Here is a 16,344-nt window from a genome sequence, read left to right on the forward strand (position 1 = left end):
TTTAAGGGGCTGAGAATAAGTCAACAACAACAACGAGCTGCTATGATTTTCTTAAACCAAATAATAGATGAACAACAATTTGTGGGTCTGGTGACTTTTAGTACTGATGCTCAAATACTAAGCCCAGTGACAAAAATAGATGGACCGGCCACAAGACAGAAACTAATTAATAGCTTGCCAAAAGTTGCAAGTGGGTCAACAAATATTTGTAAAGGACTCAGAAAAGGCTTTGAGGTGAGACACAAATATCCAATACTATCTTATGCATTGCAGAGATTAAGTGAATTAAATTCCACTGTCACACTGGTCTGTCTATTGTGATTATTCACTATTTCTTTTTCCTTTTCAGCTTCTTCGAACAGATGACGGACAAACAATAGGAGATGAAATTATTTTTCTGACGGATGGGGAAGCATCTGATAATGTTCAGGACTGTTTGCAGGAATCTGCTTAAAGTGGTGCAATTATTCACACTTTAGCTTTTGGCACGAGTGCAGACAATATACTGAGAACTATGGCAGAGCAAACCGGTAAGATTCTCTGAATGTGATATTGCATATCGATATTGATTTTGATATATTACCTGGTTTGTTTTTATCATTTCACAGTTTTATAGTTTCAGCTCTAAATCTAGAGCAGAGTAAATACATACATGCATTGAATAACACTGCACTACTGTTGCTGCATTACATTCTATAACAATAGAATTGGATTCCTATTTATTTAGATGGGAAGTTTATCGTAGCCGAATAATCTGTACTTTCCAACCAGCTCGTGGATGCCTTTTCCTCATTGACAGTGTATGATGGAAACTCCTTCACACAGCCCATTCAGGTTAGTGACGCACATCCACCACAAGAAATTTTATCATCACAAGTCAGAGTATTCACATAATATTTATTACTTTTTTTTAACAGCTTGAAAGCACTGGAACCGATGTTAAAGATTGGTTTAATGGAACAGTTCCCATCGACCGGTCTGTAGGAAACCGCACCACCTTTACAATAATATATGAAAGACGTGCACCAACTGTGAATATAGTGTCACCAAGTGGTGTGGTTTACGATCAGAGACACATCACTGACAGTGCAAACACAATCACTTTCACTATTCCAGGAACTGCAGAGGTTATTTTAAAGTATTTTGTATCACAACTAGTGTTGGGGGTAACGCGTTACAAGTAACGTGCGTTACGTAATAATATTACTTTTCTGGAGTAACGAGTAAAGTAGCGCGTTACTTTATAAATTTACACACTAATATCTGAGTTACTTTTAAAAAAAAGTAATGCGAGTTAATTTTCAGTTCAATTATTTTGCATTAAAATGAACGTAATCTCGTAGAATCGCGCACCCCTACGTTCGAGCCGTGGGAACAGAAGCTGGTTAGAAGCGGAGATGGCAGGACAGAGCATTACATTACTGCGATTGAAGTATTCACATTATTTCGAAATAGTCGAGGAAAAGGAGAAGGGAATAATCGTTAAGTGTAAATTATGTGTTGGTGAAAAGCTTTTGTCAACGGCAAAAAATACCACTTCAAATTTAAAAAAACATCTGCAAGCAAAGCACAGCAATACAGATTTGGAAGAGAGAGAGCCGAATGAAACCTGCACCCCGCCTCAAGATAAACAACAAAGGCTTGATTTCAGTAAATTAATATTTAGTAAATAGATTTTCAGTAGATTTTCAGATACTAACCCTAACCCGAGCCACATCATACACATGGGCACACATGAACATTACCCATCCCTTCCTCTCTCACACACACGCGCCAGATTTATTGTAAATGTCACACACCAACATAATGACAGAAAACACAGACTTTGTTTGTGTTGTTTTTTTTTTATGTGCGTGTTCGCTTGAGTTCAATGCGGTATTTTCGTCAACTGCGCATGTGCGTGAGATGAATATACCGCAAAGTTTCCCAGTAGGGGCGAGATCATTTAAGTCTTAAAAAATACCGTATTGATCTTAAGCGAAGCGAACACACACATTAAAAACAAACAAACACAAACTTCGATATGAACGTAAGAGCCGCATAAAACCAGCCATAAAAACGAGCCGCGGGTTGGCCACCCGTGCATTACTGCATTAAACACTAGTACAAGAACTTCTCACCTTTTACACCTGTAAGGCCTGAAAGAGATCAAGCCTTAGCCAGGTAAGAAAAAGTTATGCAAAAGTAACACAAAAGTAATATAACGCATTACTTTCCATAAAAAGTAACTAAGTAACGCAATTAGTTACTTTTTTGGGGAGTAACTCAATATTGTAATGCGTTACTTTCAAAAGTAACGTTCCCCAACACTGATCACAACACAATATTATAAATTAACAAAAGAAAAAATACTAATGCAAGACAATTTCATTCCCTGTTTTGTATTGAAGCCAGGAAATTGGAGGTACAGCTTCTTTAATAAAGAAACATCTGCACAACAAATGAGTTTAACAGTAATTAGTCGGGCAGCTCATGAAGATGTTTACCCAGTCACAGTTACAGCCAGAATGGACCAGCAGACCAGTGATGGAACCAAACCCATGGTTGTTTTGGCTGTGGTCAGTCAGAATTATAATCCTGTATTGGGGGCCAGTGTTTGGGCAAACCTGAGATCAGATACTGGGCACTCAGAAGAACTTCAACTCTTTGATAATGGAGCAGGTAACAATTAAAAAATGTTAACTTGCATACAATAAGAAATGCTGGGGAAATTATTCAATTAAACATTAAATGAAACATTAGACAAATAGCATGTATTCATGTACATTATTGCAGGAGCTGATGTGTTCAAAGATGATGGGATCTATTCAAGATATTTCACTAAATTAAAGCGTGGAAAATACAATCTAAAAGTGAGAGTGGAAAATCAACAGGGAGCAGTCCAGGTTTTCTCCAGCAGACACAGTGGCAGTCTGTATATACCCGGATATATTGTGGATGGTAACTATTGTTTTCTATTTTCACTCAGTCGAATTGTCCACCATTATGCAAAACGTTAGTGTGCTGGATGTTTTCCATAAATAAATGTTATAATGAACTGAATGTTCAATGGTACAATAGTAATATCACTAATGTCAGGAGTAAAACATCATAATTCTCTGGAATAAAGCAGAATTAGCATTGCTATACAGGAAGATACACTGGATATCCTGTTTTTAATTCTAAAACAGGATCATAATGTTCTCTTACAATCCAATCAGTAAGAAGACAGAGTTTAATATTAAATTGTTAAAATAAATTACTACAGACTGTGGAGAAAAAGACCAAATTATTTTGGAAAAAAAGGATGATAAAAAAGTTGATAAAATTGACATACTCCACTATTTCATTCTATACAAATACAAAACAAAACAATAAATCTATAAATCTATGCAAAGATTGGAACCGTATGACTGCATTTTGAATGAGGGGCAGAATATGTGCTGTTTGTGCAATATTTGCAATTTATTTGTTTGATGAGACTGAGATAGCGATGTTAAAGGGACAAGCCCTAGCTCCTATCTAATTTGTTTACTTAGTTTTTACTTAATGCTTAATTAGTCTATACGCTTAAAGATTCTCCTCCCAAAGTATTTTGAATATCAGTTATCAAAACAATACACATTGCTCATATGGTTTAGATACACTAATAATAATAAGCAAGAACATGGGATAGTGTTGAAGAAAGTAAGGATGTGGTGGGGATGGTGTTGGGGCTCTGACTTTGTATGTGTGTAATATACAATTGGACCATATTAAGAATTGGATTGGAAATATAAAAGCAAACATTACTTGCATTAACCAAATATCTTGGTTTAGCTGTATATTGAAAAATATACTAAGTAAACTGCCAAAATATTTAAATAATAGGAAATACAGCAATAACTGGCTAATGTGTCCAATTTCCAGGTGAAGTAAAATTAAACCCTTCTAATCCCCCAATAAATGTGCAGCCAGTCGATGTGGGCAACTTCACAAGAACAGTCACTGGGGAAAGTTTTGTAGTGGAAAGAGACACAACTATAAATTTCCCTCCAAGCAAGATCACGGATCTAATTGCGGAAATCAAGGAGGACACCGTGCTTCTCAACTGGACAGCTCCTGGTGAGGACTTTGATGTGGAAAAAGGTGAGTCTTTTGCAAGTTTATAGCAGTCAAGATTAGAATTTTTAACATTATTTAACATCATAATGGTTTTTATATTTATGGCATTTGGCAAGACACTCTGTTAATTATTTATTCATTCATATAACTGAGCAGCTAAGGGGTTAAGGGCCTTGCTCAGGGACAGTAGTGACAGCTTGTGATCTACAGTCCAATGTTCTAACCACTAAGTTACCACTTCCCCCTGCACTATTCCAGATTTCTTTTCTCACCAGCTTCACCTTTTTGCTCTTTATATCAATCAACAAATGTTGTCATGTTCCTGTGATATTAAAAATGTTAAAATATTAAAAATAAGAAATGCTCTGAAAGTGATAGCAATCTTTTATTTATGCGTTTATTATTAGGTATATTCTCTGTGGCACGTCTGCTATTTGTTTTCCAATAAATTAGCTGACTAGAGAAGCAATAAAGTATTAGAACTTTGTAAAAGGGAAAAATATTTCTTCATATGACAAAAGGCTTTTACTATATATGTAGTGTCACTTGTAGGTGGACTCTATGCTACATTGCTCCAGGGTGTGTTTTCACCTCACCCAGTGTTCCCCAGTATAGTCTCTGAATTCACTTTGGCCTTGTTTAGGATAAATCAGATACTGAATGCTATAAGACAGTTTACTGCTGTATTTATACAAATAATGTAATGTACTTGCTCCAATTTAATAAAGTTTTAAATAATCTGCTTAAGAAAGCAAAAATATATATACTATGCAAAACTTGCTACACTACTCGAAACAGTTTCATAGCATCTGCTAAACATGTTGTAAATATATATAGTTATAATCTGATACTGTGGGTGAATACACTTAGCATATTAAGATTTTTTTTATTCAAATTTCTATCTCAGTACACATACAAAAGAGTTATCAGAGTACAGATTATACCCTCAGAAAATGTAGTCAGTATGTTTTAAATATCTAAAAGTTTAAATGTTTTTCTGTTTCAAGTCAAATCCTATGAAATCAGATGGAGTGACGATTTAAAGATGCTTCAAGATAATTTCACCAGTTGTGATCTGGACAACAGTTCATCACTTGTTCCTCAAGAGTCAGGCTTTGCTAAACAATACTTTTTTCAGCCTAATATTACAGTAAAAAATGGCACCACACTTTTCTTTGCTGTTCTGTCAATGGACAAAGAGTCAACCAAGTCTGAGGTATCCAACATTGCTCGAGCAACAAATTATGTCCCAGGACCCTCACTTATTTCAAATCAAGGCCCAAATGCTATCATCATATCTGTCTTTGTTGTGGCCTTAGTGGCATGTGTTTTAGCTGTAGTCATCACATGGGCAGTAAAACGTAAAAGAAATGACTGATTAATAAATTCTCAATACACTGCACTGCAATGTTCACATCTGTTTTAAAGTATGTTATTTTCTTAAACTTAACCTAAGATTACTTCTATTGATTTATGAATATTTAAATATCATGATTAACACTAGTTAAAAGCATAGACATTTACAGAAATATCAATTTGACTAATGTATTTGTATAATGTATCATAATTTCATATTAGATGGATATTACATATGTACACATAATGAAACCTCTACAGGAACACGGAACAGATTTGTAGTAGCCGGTTCTCTGAAATATATATTTACTTATTTAATGTGGAACTTAGCAAAGGTTATGATCTGATTCTCTTTTGTTAAAGGCGATATATTATACGGTTGAACCAAAAAGCTTCCCTTTATTTTAATACTCTGTTATTTTACTGATCAAATCTCCCATCATTGTACAAACTGGAACACATTCTTACAAATTATTATAATCTACAATAATGACAGCCCTGAAAATATTAATTGAAAGGTAAAATCTTAATCAGTACAGCACTGTAAATCATACTGAACAGAAAAAAGGACAATGTACAATTATTAAAAGTTTATATTGAAAAAATGTTAAATGTAACACAATGGTCATCTTTCTCTTTTCTATTCTATAAATAAAGCTCATATAAAATATAGCTCTTAATTCTTTGGAAATTATTTATTTGTTTCTCAAAAAAGGAAAAATAGACACAAGGAAAAGGCAAAATGATTACAACACATACTACTAGTGTACACACTACAGTTTGATAAATAGATGTTTTGCATGGCAGGAAATGTAGAGTTTAAAGTTTATTTTTAGTTAATTAAAAATGTAACAAATGACATGACTACAGAGACATTGGATAAATTATTAAATTAAAATAAAATAATTAGAGGCCTACAGTCTCTATTATTTATACACAGTAAGAAACTTGTCAAAAGATTGTGAGTAAAATAATGTTTACACCGTGCCTTAAAGCTCACCCTTATTGGATCATACACTTTTGGGTCATCAACTATAAGGGGTTGAAATCTCTGACACATAAGAAACTTAGAGTGGCTAAACTATGATGTGCTTTTTATGTCCATACTATGACAAGAAACAAATTATTATAAACTTAATATCAATTAGGACGTCCACAGTCCAACTTATTTCTTCAAGAGCAATTTCCAAACATCAGAAGATAAGCCTCTGTACTAAAGAAACTTGACCAATTAAAAATTAACTTCCACAAATTAAACAAACATACAGGTCAACTAAACCCAAAGACGACAACAAACTGATAAAAAAAGTTATCAACTAATATATAAAAAGACAGTAAACCACATGCAAGGAAGAAGTCCCCACACAGAGATAAGAAAATAAAAGCCTGCAGCTTTTCTATTTAGTTTGTACAGTAACTAAAAACAATATAAAGTTTGAGGAAGCTGTGCAGACATTTCCTTTGATAAGCTGACTTCTTGATTATTTTTTAGACTAATTTCCTATGAATTATTTTACAATAAAAAACAAAAATTTTTAAAGCAAAAGTGTTCCCTGTGATTTATTAAATTTTTTAATAATAATGGTAAAGTGTACAAAAATATACCCATATTTAAGATAAGTTATTAATATACAGCAGTGATACATAATGTACATAGTAAAGGAACACTGTGATGATTATAGGCAGTGAAATCTATAAAGAATTAATTGAAATCTGTGTCTAAGACTTCTTATATAATTATGAGTAAATAACAGGACTACTGCAGTTTTACTAAGATATTATATAGTAACTTTTATTGAGCGTTGTAGAAACATGCTTCTTGTTTGTACATGCAAAACAGTGTTCATTAGGCATGTCCCTAGCGATACCTGCCCCACAACGTGTTAAAAGCACACAGGTCTTCTAAATCCTCATCATGTTTAATCCGGCAATATCCGACCTTATCATCCAGGATGGTAAACAGCTTTTTGCCAGCTAATTCATAATGTATGCTCTTCAGGGTGGGAATGTTGTAGTGCTGACGGAGTATGGCCCAGTTTAGGTTCAAGCAGACTCTGGGTGTGGCGTTTTTCTTATTTCTGATGCACAGACCACTTGTTAGCACCAAGTTAGCAGTTGTGCCTGCCATACGCCAATTTGTTTGCCAGTCTGTGTCAGCACAGTTTGACTGAATTCTGGTACCAATAAAAAGTGTCTACTTGCGATAGCTCAGTGTCTAAATCAAGCATGTTACCGCAAAATGACAGCAAAATGGTTCTTTTTGCCACATATTTGACATATCATATTAAAGGCAGGGTACTGATGAATGCATCTGCATTTGCCACAATCGTTTGTGCTTCTTCTCATTGACTTTGGAGTTTGGTTATTTGTTGGAGGTCTGCTTCGTCTGAATGCAGGCTGCAATCTTTTTTTTTTGTAATGGCATGTACAAATTGTGCTTCTGGTGACATGCCATTGCTGTGACTTGTGCTTTTGTAACATCTTTAGCTCTGCATATGATGATAGCTTTTAGAAGTGTCAAATCAGATATAGACAGCAGTCATTATGAAAGCCCAGAGTAATTTATATTCAAAACTATTTTGGCTTGTATCATGAGATCATCAGTTTCTCCAAATTTGCATTAATTTGTCTATGCCTGCTTGCTCAGAAAATGTGTGGGCCCAGAACTGATGCTGTTCAAAAACAATATTCTATCACTAAGACTAAATAATTCACTGCATTTACTACAGCTTCTTTCTTTAAGAGCAATTTCCAAACACTAAAAAAATTAGGCACTCTACAAAAGAAATTACATTTAACAAATTAAATAAAAATAAAGGTCAACTAAACCCAAAGACAACCAGAAACTGAAGGAGTTGGAGGCATAAAGTAATATAAAAAGGAACATGTAAAACACATGCAAGGAAGAAGTCCCTACCCCAAGACAAGCATATAAAGGCAGGTGTTTGCAGGTTATTACTAGATTGAAATCCTAGCCTTGTAAAAAACAAAAGATTATGCTATTTGGCTATAATGATCAGCACAACCTACGGTTAAAATTCATCTAGGCATTCAATCCAAAGAAATCTATCCATACTGTAAAGCATGGTGAGTGGGAATATCTACAACTTTGTAGAAATATTGAAGCAAACCTTCAAAGTTTAGCTAAAAGAAATGCTTTGCTTACAGATGTATTAAACATAATGAAGTTAACATAAAAAATGACAACTGAAAAATAATGTCTAGTTCAAGGCACACAATCTTTAACCCTCTGGAGTCTGAGGGTGGTTTGGGCCTCTTGAGAGATTTTGACATGCTCTGCGTGGCCTGGTGTAAGTTCCCCTTCAGGAACTCGAGCTGCGTCGAAACGCTATGGGAACGCCCCTGCGTGACCGCGCTCTGAACCACGTGTGTAATCTGACCAATAGGCGTTTGGTACGTGACGTCATCAGCGGGCGACATCGAGTAAACAGAAAGCTACAAATGGCTGCGAGATGGACCAGACGCTAGCTTTCTGCTCGTTCAGGTAAGTTTCGCTGTGTTTTGATCGAGTGATGGCTGGCAGGCAAGGTTTCCGTAGGTGCGTTCATCCGTGTCCGCGATTTATTACCGACAAGGTTTCTCATGATCGGTGTGTTGTTTGCTTGGGAGTGGAGCATGCACAATCGGCTCTCGAGGGTGGTGATTGCTCGCATTGTAGCCGGATGGCTATGCGCACGCTTCGCTCTCGGAGAGCGCTCTTTGAGAAGAGCTCTCTCCCTCGCGGCTCCGGTCCCGCTCTCGCCGAGGCAAAGCGGCGCCGGCGCTCGTGGCTGAATTGAGCTTCGGCTCTATCGGAGAAGCAGGCCCGATGGCTGCTTCTTCTCCCGGTACGAGCAGCGCGGCATTGCATGTCTCTCTCTCCGAGGAGGGAGAGCTGATGGATGCTAGCGAGCCCGTGGAGTCCTCGCAGCCTGTGCTGTACGAGGAACTCCTCGAGGTCATGACACGAGCCGTTGCTAAGCTGGATCTAGCTTGGCCGGTGGAGCAGCAGAAAAAGCGCGCACCAAGTAAGCTGGATGAGCACTTTCTGCGTCCTGTGTCGCTTCCTCTGTGCCGGGCCTGCCGTTCTTCCCCGATCTGCACGCTGAGGTGTCCAGTTCCTGGGAGACGCCGTACTCAGCGCGTTCTTCGTCTCGCCACTCCTCGCTCTATGCGAATGTGGTTGGTCCGTTGGTCGGTCCATGGCGGCCCTGGTGGCCACAGAGAGGCATCTGTGGCTCACCTTGTCCGACCTCCCGGACAAGGATCGAGCTGTGCTCTTGAACGCACCGATGGCTTCTCCTGGCCTGTTTGGCGACGCGGTGACGGCGGTCGTGAACAGGTTTCAGGAGTCTAAGAAGCAGTCGGCTGCGTTTCAGCAGTACCTCCCTCGCCGATCACGTGGGGCTGGTCAGCGGCAGCCCCAGCCCGGTCCCTCCAGGCACCGCAAGGCCCAGAAACAGAGCGTTGCCACCCGGTCTCCGCGGACAGGGCCTAAGGGTCCGAGGCGGCGCTCTGGGCCCAAGAAGGAGCGGGCTGACTTGAGGGTCACCCTCACCTCCAGCAAACGGGCTGTGGTGCGGAAATCCTGACAATCTTCCGTCAAAGAGACGGTGCACACCTCTCGCTACGGTGCCCGTCCCTCCCCCGCACCACCAGGGGGGCGGGCCGTTGACTCTGCCACAGGATGTGCTTCAGAGCACGGGCTCCCTCCAGCGGGTGTCTCCCTCCACTTCCGCCCAGAGTCTCGGTACGGATGGGGAAGACCCGCCGCCTCTCACGAGGTGTCATCAGCTGCAGGGCTCCGCCCCAGCTGCTCTGAGTGGGTCAGAGGCCATCCCCGAGGGGCTGGTTCCCCTGAGGAACTTTCTGGCGGCATGGAAGGGGCTGCCAGAAGTCTCCCGGTGGGTCCTGCGGACCATAGAGGGCGGTTACGCGATCCAGTTTGCGTTCTCTCCTCCCCGTTTCAACGGGATGTGTCCCACACTGGTGGGACCCGAGCAGGCTCTGGTCCTGGAACAGGAAGTACGCACACTCCTGGGGAAAGGGGCCATCGAGGTGGTTCCCCCCTCGGTTCGAGAGTCAGGCTTCTACAGCCCGTACTTCGTCTTTCCGAAGAAGGATGGCGGGTTGCGTCCCATTCTGGATCTTCGCTTCTTGAACCGCTCTCTCAGGAGGCTCAGGTTCAGGATGCTCACCCTCAAGGGGGTCGTGACTCAGATCAGGTCCGGGGACTGGTTCGTCACGATAGATCTGAAGGACGCGTACTTTCACGTCGCCATCCTTCCTGCACACAGGAGGTTCCTGAGGTTTGCCTTCGGGGGCGTGGCATACCAATATCGGGTCCTCCCGTTCGGCCTGGCACTCTCGCCCCGCACCTTCACGAAGTGCGTTGATGCAGCACTGGCCCCATTGCAGCTCCAGGGCATCCGCATTTTGAATTACATCGACGATTGGTTGATCCTGGCTCATTCAGAGCTTCAGGCGGTTCGGCATCGAGATGTCGTCCTCGCCCACATGAAGGTGCTCGGGTTTCGGCTGAACGCCGGCAAGAGCGTGCTCTCTCCGGCACAGAGAACCGCCTTTTTGGGCGTGGTGTGGAATGCGGCCAGGATGCAGGCACGGTTGTTACCTGCTCGGGTCGAGGTCATCCTCGCCGCCGTCAGGAGAGTGCGGGAAGGCCAGCCACTCACTGTGAGGCAGTTTCAGAGGCTGCTGGGTCTCATGGCGGCTGCGTCCAGCATAGTTCCGCTCGGGCTCCTGCACATGAGGCTCCTCCAGTGGTGGCTCCGGGGCAGGGGGTTCTCCCTCAGGGGAAACATCGGGGTGCCCTTCAAGCCTTGGATGTCTGGAAAGACCGTCCTTTCCTGTCCCGTGGCCCGGTGCTGGGGGCTCCGTGCCGTCGCGTGACGCTGACGACGGACGCTTCCCTCACGGGGTGGGGAGCGGTCATGAGTGGCCACTCCGCCCAGGGTCTGTGTGCCATGGTGCAGTCGTGGCCGAGGCTACGCCTGTACGCTTTTCCCCCGATCGCTCTGCTCCCTGGAGTTCTGGAGAGAGTTCGCCGGGAAGGAGTCTGTCTCCTCCTGGTAGCGCCTCGTTGGCTGGGCAAGCCATGGTTTGCGGATCTGGTGTCCCTGCTCAAGGGCCCTCCGTGGGAAATTCCTCCCAGGAGCGATCTCCTCTCACAGGCAGGCGGAACCCTGGTTCACCCCCGCCCGGAGTTGTGGAAGCTGTGGCTGTGGCCCCTGAGGGGGCACAGTTCGTAGCGGCTGGTCTTTCTACCGAGGTAGTTGGCACCCTTCTCCACTCCAGGGCTCCCTCTTCGAGGAGGTCGTATGCTGCACGGTGGCGACTGTTCGCGTCATGGTGTGCGCACCGTGGTTTGGACTCAGTTAACTGCCCGGTCGGTTCAGTGCTGGAGTTCTTGCAGGAACAGTTTGCTGCAGGGTTGTCCCCTTCGACCCTCAAGGTTTACGTGTCCGCCATCGCGGCTTATGGCACCCCGCCCGCGGGGCAGTCGCTGGGCAGGCACCCACTGGTGACACGTTTCCTCCGTGGCACCCGGAGGCTAAGGCCCGGGACACGACCCAGAGTGCCTGTCTGGGATCTGGCTGTTGTGCTGGCGGCTCTGTCTGAGCCCCCCTTCGAGCCGTTAGCCGATGTGGCCCTTAGGTTTCTGTTGATCAAGACCACCTTGCTCTTGGCAGTTTCCTCCCTGAAGAGGATCGAGGATCTGCAGGCTCTGTCTGTGGCCCCGTCCCGCCTGGTGTTTGCCCCGGGCATGACCAGGGCGTTTCTCTACCCGAAACCTGGGTACGTGCCTAAGGTGCCTTCGGCTCCCTCACGTCCTGTCGTCTTGCAGGCATTCTGCCCTCCTCCGTATGCAGCCCCTGAACAGGAGCGACTGCACCGGCTGTGTCCAGTGCGAGCACTGGACATTTACCTCCGCAGGACGAGTCCGTGGAGGAGGTCAGAGCAGCTGCTGGTCTGCTATGGCCCTAATAGGAAAGGTTTCCCGGCCAATAAGCAGCATTGAGCAGATGGGTTGTGGATGCGATTGTGTCAGCTCACGAGTCCTCTGGCCTCCCCGCACCGCTCGGGGTTCGAGCTCACTCCACCCGGAGTGTGGTGGCCTCTACGGCCTGGTCCGCTGGAGTCCCACTCCAGGACATCTGTGACGCGGCGGGTTGGTCCACCCCGCTGACCTTTGTCAGGTTCTATGACCTTGATCTCAGAGCCACCCCGGGCTCCTCTGTCCTGCGTGCTGGTGCCAAGGCCCTCACTCTTTAGGCAGGGTCTGGTAAGTGTGGCGTGATTGGACACTCGTTCCCATAGCGTTTCGACGCAGCTCGAGTTCCTGAAGGGGAACGTCTCTAGGTTACGACCGTAACCATAGTTCCCTAAGGGAACGAGACACTGGGTCTCCGTGCCACACTCCCTGCATCCCTGCTGCGCTTACCTGAACGAGCAGTAGCTAGCGTCTGGTCCATCTCGCAGCCATTTGCAGCTTCCGGTTTACGCGACGTCGCCCGCTGATGACGTCACGTACCAAACGCCTATTGGTCAGATTACACACGTGGTTCAGAGCGTGGTCACGCAGGGGCGTTCCCATAGCGTTTCGACGCAGCGTCTCGTTCCCTCCGGGAACTATGGTTACGGTCGTAACCTAGAGACGTTTTCAGTGAAGCCTTCTCTTTCCTCTTTCCATGTTGCTACCATCGCTCAGCCGTTTTGTAGCTTCCTGGTTTACACGACGTTGCCCGCCGATAATGTCACGACTTGCCTATTGGCCTGATTTTTTACGTGATTCAAAGTGTGGACAATGCGAGGCGTTCCCAAAGCGTTTTTTAACGCAGTGAAAACACTTAAACCTTCACAGAAACTGATCTCTTTAGCCATTATGCATCAATGTTAACAAGATTAAGCCAGTTTTAAGGATTGCATCATATCTAACTGACCCTAATCTTCCTCCTGTCATACATAGTTGCAGAAAGATCTAATATCCAGTCTATGATAGACTCCGTGAGACACTAAACGAACTGGACAAAAGGGGTGTGATAAGCAAAGTTTCTAAGCCTACTTCATGGCTGAGTAGTTTGTGCCTCAGAAACAAGATAAACGCCACACTAAAGAGTCTGCTTGGACCGAAACCGGGCCATTCAGCACTAAAACATTCAGTGAGAGGAGTTTCCCTTTGGACCACAGGAGGATCAGGCATGCCAGCCTGTTCAGGGGGTGGGATCAGAGACCCCCCTGGTGGTTAATGTACGAGACCACCGGCGTGTTGTCCACATGGACCAGCACTTGGTGACCTCTCAGGTCTCGGAGGAAGTGTTCAAGTGCCAAAAGCCACTCATGACCACTCCCCACCCCGTGAGGGATGCGTCTGTCTCCCAGTACGGGGCCTTGAGACAGGAATGAATGTTCCCTCCATATATGCAAGGTTCGAAGAGCTCGCCTCGAAACCTTGATAGTACAGAGTGGGCTGGCCCCTTGGGAGAACCCTCTGTCTCTGAGCCACCACTGGAGGGGCGTTATATAGAGGAGGCCAAGCGGAATCACATTAGACGCCACCACCATGAGACTTAACAGCCTCTGGAACACTGCTGTGAGAATGGCTGCAATCCAGGCAGGAGACAATACTGCCCGCAGCACGGTCAAGTCCTATACCATGCCGAAGAAGGTGGTTCTCTGCAATGGAGGAAGCACACTCTTCCGTGCATTCAGTCTTAACCCCAGCTACTCCATGCAGGCGAGAAATACATCAAGATGCCGGACTGCCTGAAGCTCTGGTCGAGCTAATACCAACCAGTCATCGTTATAGTTCAGAATGCATATGCCCTGAAACCGTAGCGGGGCTAGAGCCGCATTCATGCTAGGCCAAAGGAAAGGACCCGATATTGGTGGAAGGACAGCTATGTGGAAATAGGCGTCCCTTAGATCTATCGTGACCAGTCCTCTGACTTGATTTGTGATACAACCTGCTTATAAGGGTAAGCATCCTGAACCTGAGCCTCATGAGTGAGCGACTAAAGGAGCATAGATCTAAGATCGGCCTCGATATAAGTACTGGCTATAGTAACCTGACTCTCAATAGCCCCTTTCGTTAGGAGAGTGCGCACTTCCTGTTCCAGGACCAGAGCCTTGAACGGGAGAGAAGGGGACCCGAACTGAATCGAGTAGCCCACCTCTCATTTAAACAGTGCCCTGCAGCCGTTGGAACCTCTGGAGAGGTGGCGGGTCTCCTCCATCCACAGCGTTTACTTGGGCGGGAATGGAGGGAGACATCCGCTGGAGAAAGGCTGCGCCCCAAAGCACATCCTGTGGCAGGGCTAACAGCATGGCCTCTGGTGCCAAGGCATCCGTTCGGGAAACCAATCCTCCAGGGCTGGCTCCAGACCTTCTCAGAGCGGCTGGAGCAGTGCTCTGTAGCCGTCGGAACCTCCAGGGAGAGGTGGGGGGTCTCCCCCATCCACAGCGACCTCTCAGGTGCGAACAGAGGGAGACAGCCACTGGAGGGAGGATGCGCCCCAAAGCACATCCTGTGGCAGGGCTAACAACCTGGCCTTCTGAACCTAAACACCTGATTGGGGAACCAACCTTTCTTAACTGGTTAAGGACCCTCTCAGTACGGCTGGGGGTCCCCTTCACCTGCAGCGGTCTCTCGGGCAGAGAGAGACCAATTGGGGAACCAACCTTTCTTAACTGGTTATCTACCCTCTCAGAACGGCTGGGGGTCCCCTTCACCTGCAGCGGTCTCTCGGGCGAATTTAGGAGGAAGCACCCGCCGGAGGAAGGCTGCGCTCCAAGAAACATCCTGTGGCGGACCTGGCCTCCTGGTGGTGATGAGGGATGGGCCGTCCCCCTCCAAGCGGGGCGCTCTGATAGTCAAGGCCACTTCACCACCACCCATTTGTTAGAGGAGAAGACTTTCAATCGGGCCTCGCGCTGCCCGGTCTTGCCGGGCTGGGGCTGGTCCGCCGAGCAGCCCCAAGAGAGCAGCGAGAGAGGAACCACATAAACGCAGCCGACTGTTTCGCAACGACCGTGTCAACCACGTTGCCAAAAAAAACAGAAGCATCTGTCAAGGCATTCAGCAGAAAAGCCCTGTCCCTGTCGGAGATCTCTGATAAGGTGAGCCACAAATGCCTCTATGTGGTCACTAAGGCTGCCATCGACCGACCCACAGCCCACGCCGTGTCCTTGGTGGCCCTAAGGGTTAATTCAGCCACGCGATGCAACTCCTTAATATCCACAAACCCTCATCCACCTGCACTCATAGTGTGGAGGCAGCCCGCTGCCTGGCCTACTGCCGCATAAGCCTTACCCACTAAGGCCAAAGTGGCTTTCAGCGGCCTAGTAGGCAATACCGGAGCCTTCAGCGATGCAACACTTGGGGAGAGATCGCCAGCTAGCGTCTCCTCGACCCTGGGCATCTCCCCATAGCCACACTCCTTAAACTCAACTATGTACAGCAAATTTTGCTGGGAGAAAGAACGGGCCGTATCAAATCAAATCAAATTTTATTTGTCACATACACATACATACAGGGTATGACATGCAGTGAAATGCTTATGCCGGCATGAGGGAATAAGATGGGGAGAAAAATAATACAAAGAAAAAGAAGACTGATAAATAAAGTATAAAAACTATATAAAATAATATATATATATATATATATATATATATATATATATATATATATATATATATATATATATATATATATATATATATGTATATATATATATATATATATATATATATATATATATATATATATATATATATATATATATAAAAGAAAAGGATGTATATACAAAAAATGCTTATGGCAGTACACAGTGAAACAGTAAACAATAGACAATTTGAGGTGGTTTAGATTGTCCATAAAGTGTCCGT

The 16,344-nt window shown here is 44.6% G+C and overlaps 2 protein-coding genes across 2 annotated transcripts; both read left to right on the top strand.

Annotated features, from left to right (window-relative positions):
- Positions 1–487: 487 nt before the first annotated feature.
- LOC310730127 (calcium-activated chloride channel regulator 4A-like) lies at positions 488–6,025 on the top strand. The gene is made up of 7 exons (XM_083548939.1): positions 488–530; positions 728–834; positions 918–1,127; positions 2,391–2,661; positions 2,776–2,940; positions 3,889–4,107; positions 5,091–6,025. The coding sequence occupies exons 4-7, from the start codon at positions 2,442–2,444 to the stop codon at positions 5,459–5,461; spliced, it is 975 nt and encodes a 324-aa protein (XP_083405065.1). The 5' UTR covers positions 488–530; positions 728–834; positions 918–1,127; positions 2,391–2,441; the 3' UTR covers positions 5,462–6,025.
- Positions 6,026–9,641: 3,616 nt separating this feature from the next.
- On the top strand, positions 9,642–11,349 carry LOC310730019 (uncharacterized protein; the record flags this gene model as incomplete). Its single annotated transcript, XM_083548761.1, has 3 exons — positions 9,642–9,939; positions 10,004–10,538; positions 10,617–11,349. 3 exons carry the CDS (start codon positions 9,642–9,644, stop codon positions 11,347–11,349), a joined length of 1,566 nt encoding a protein of 521 aa, XP_083404887.1.
- Positions 11,350–16,344: the final 4,995 nt, after the last annotated feature.

Source organism: Silurus aristotelis (assembly GCF_946808225.1).
Source record: "Silurus aristotelis genome assembly, chromosome: 8".
NCBI lineage: Eukaryota > Metazoa > Chordata > Actinopteri > Siluriformes > Siluridae > Silurus > Silurus aristotelis.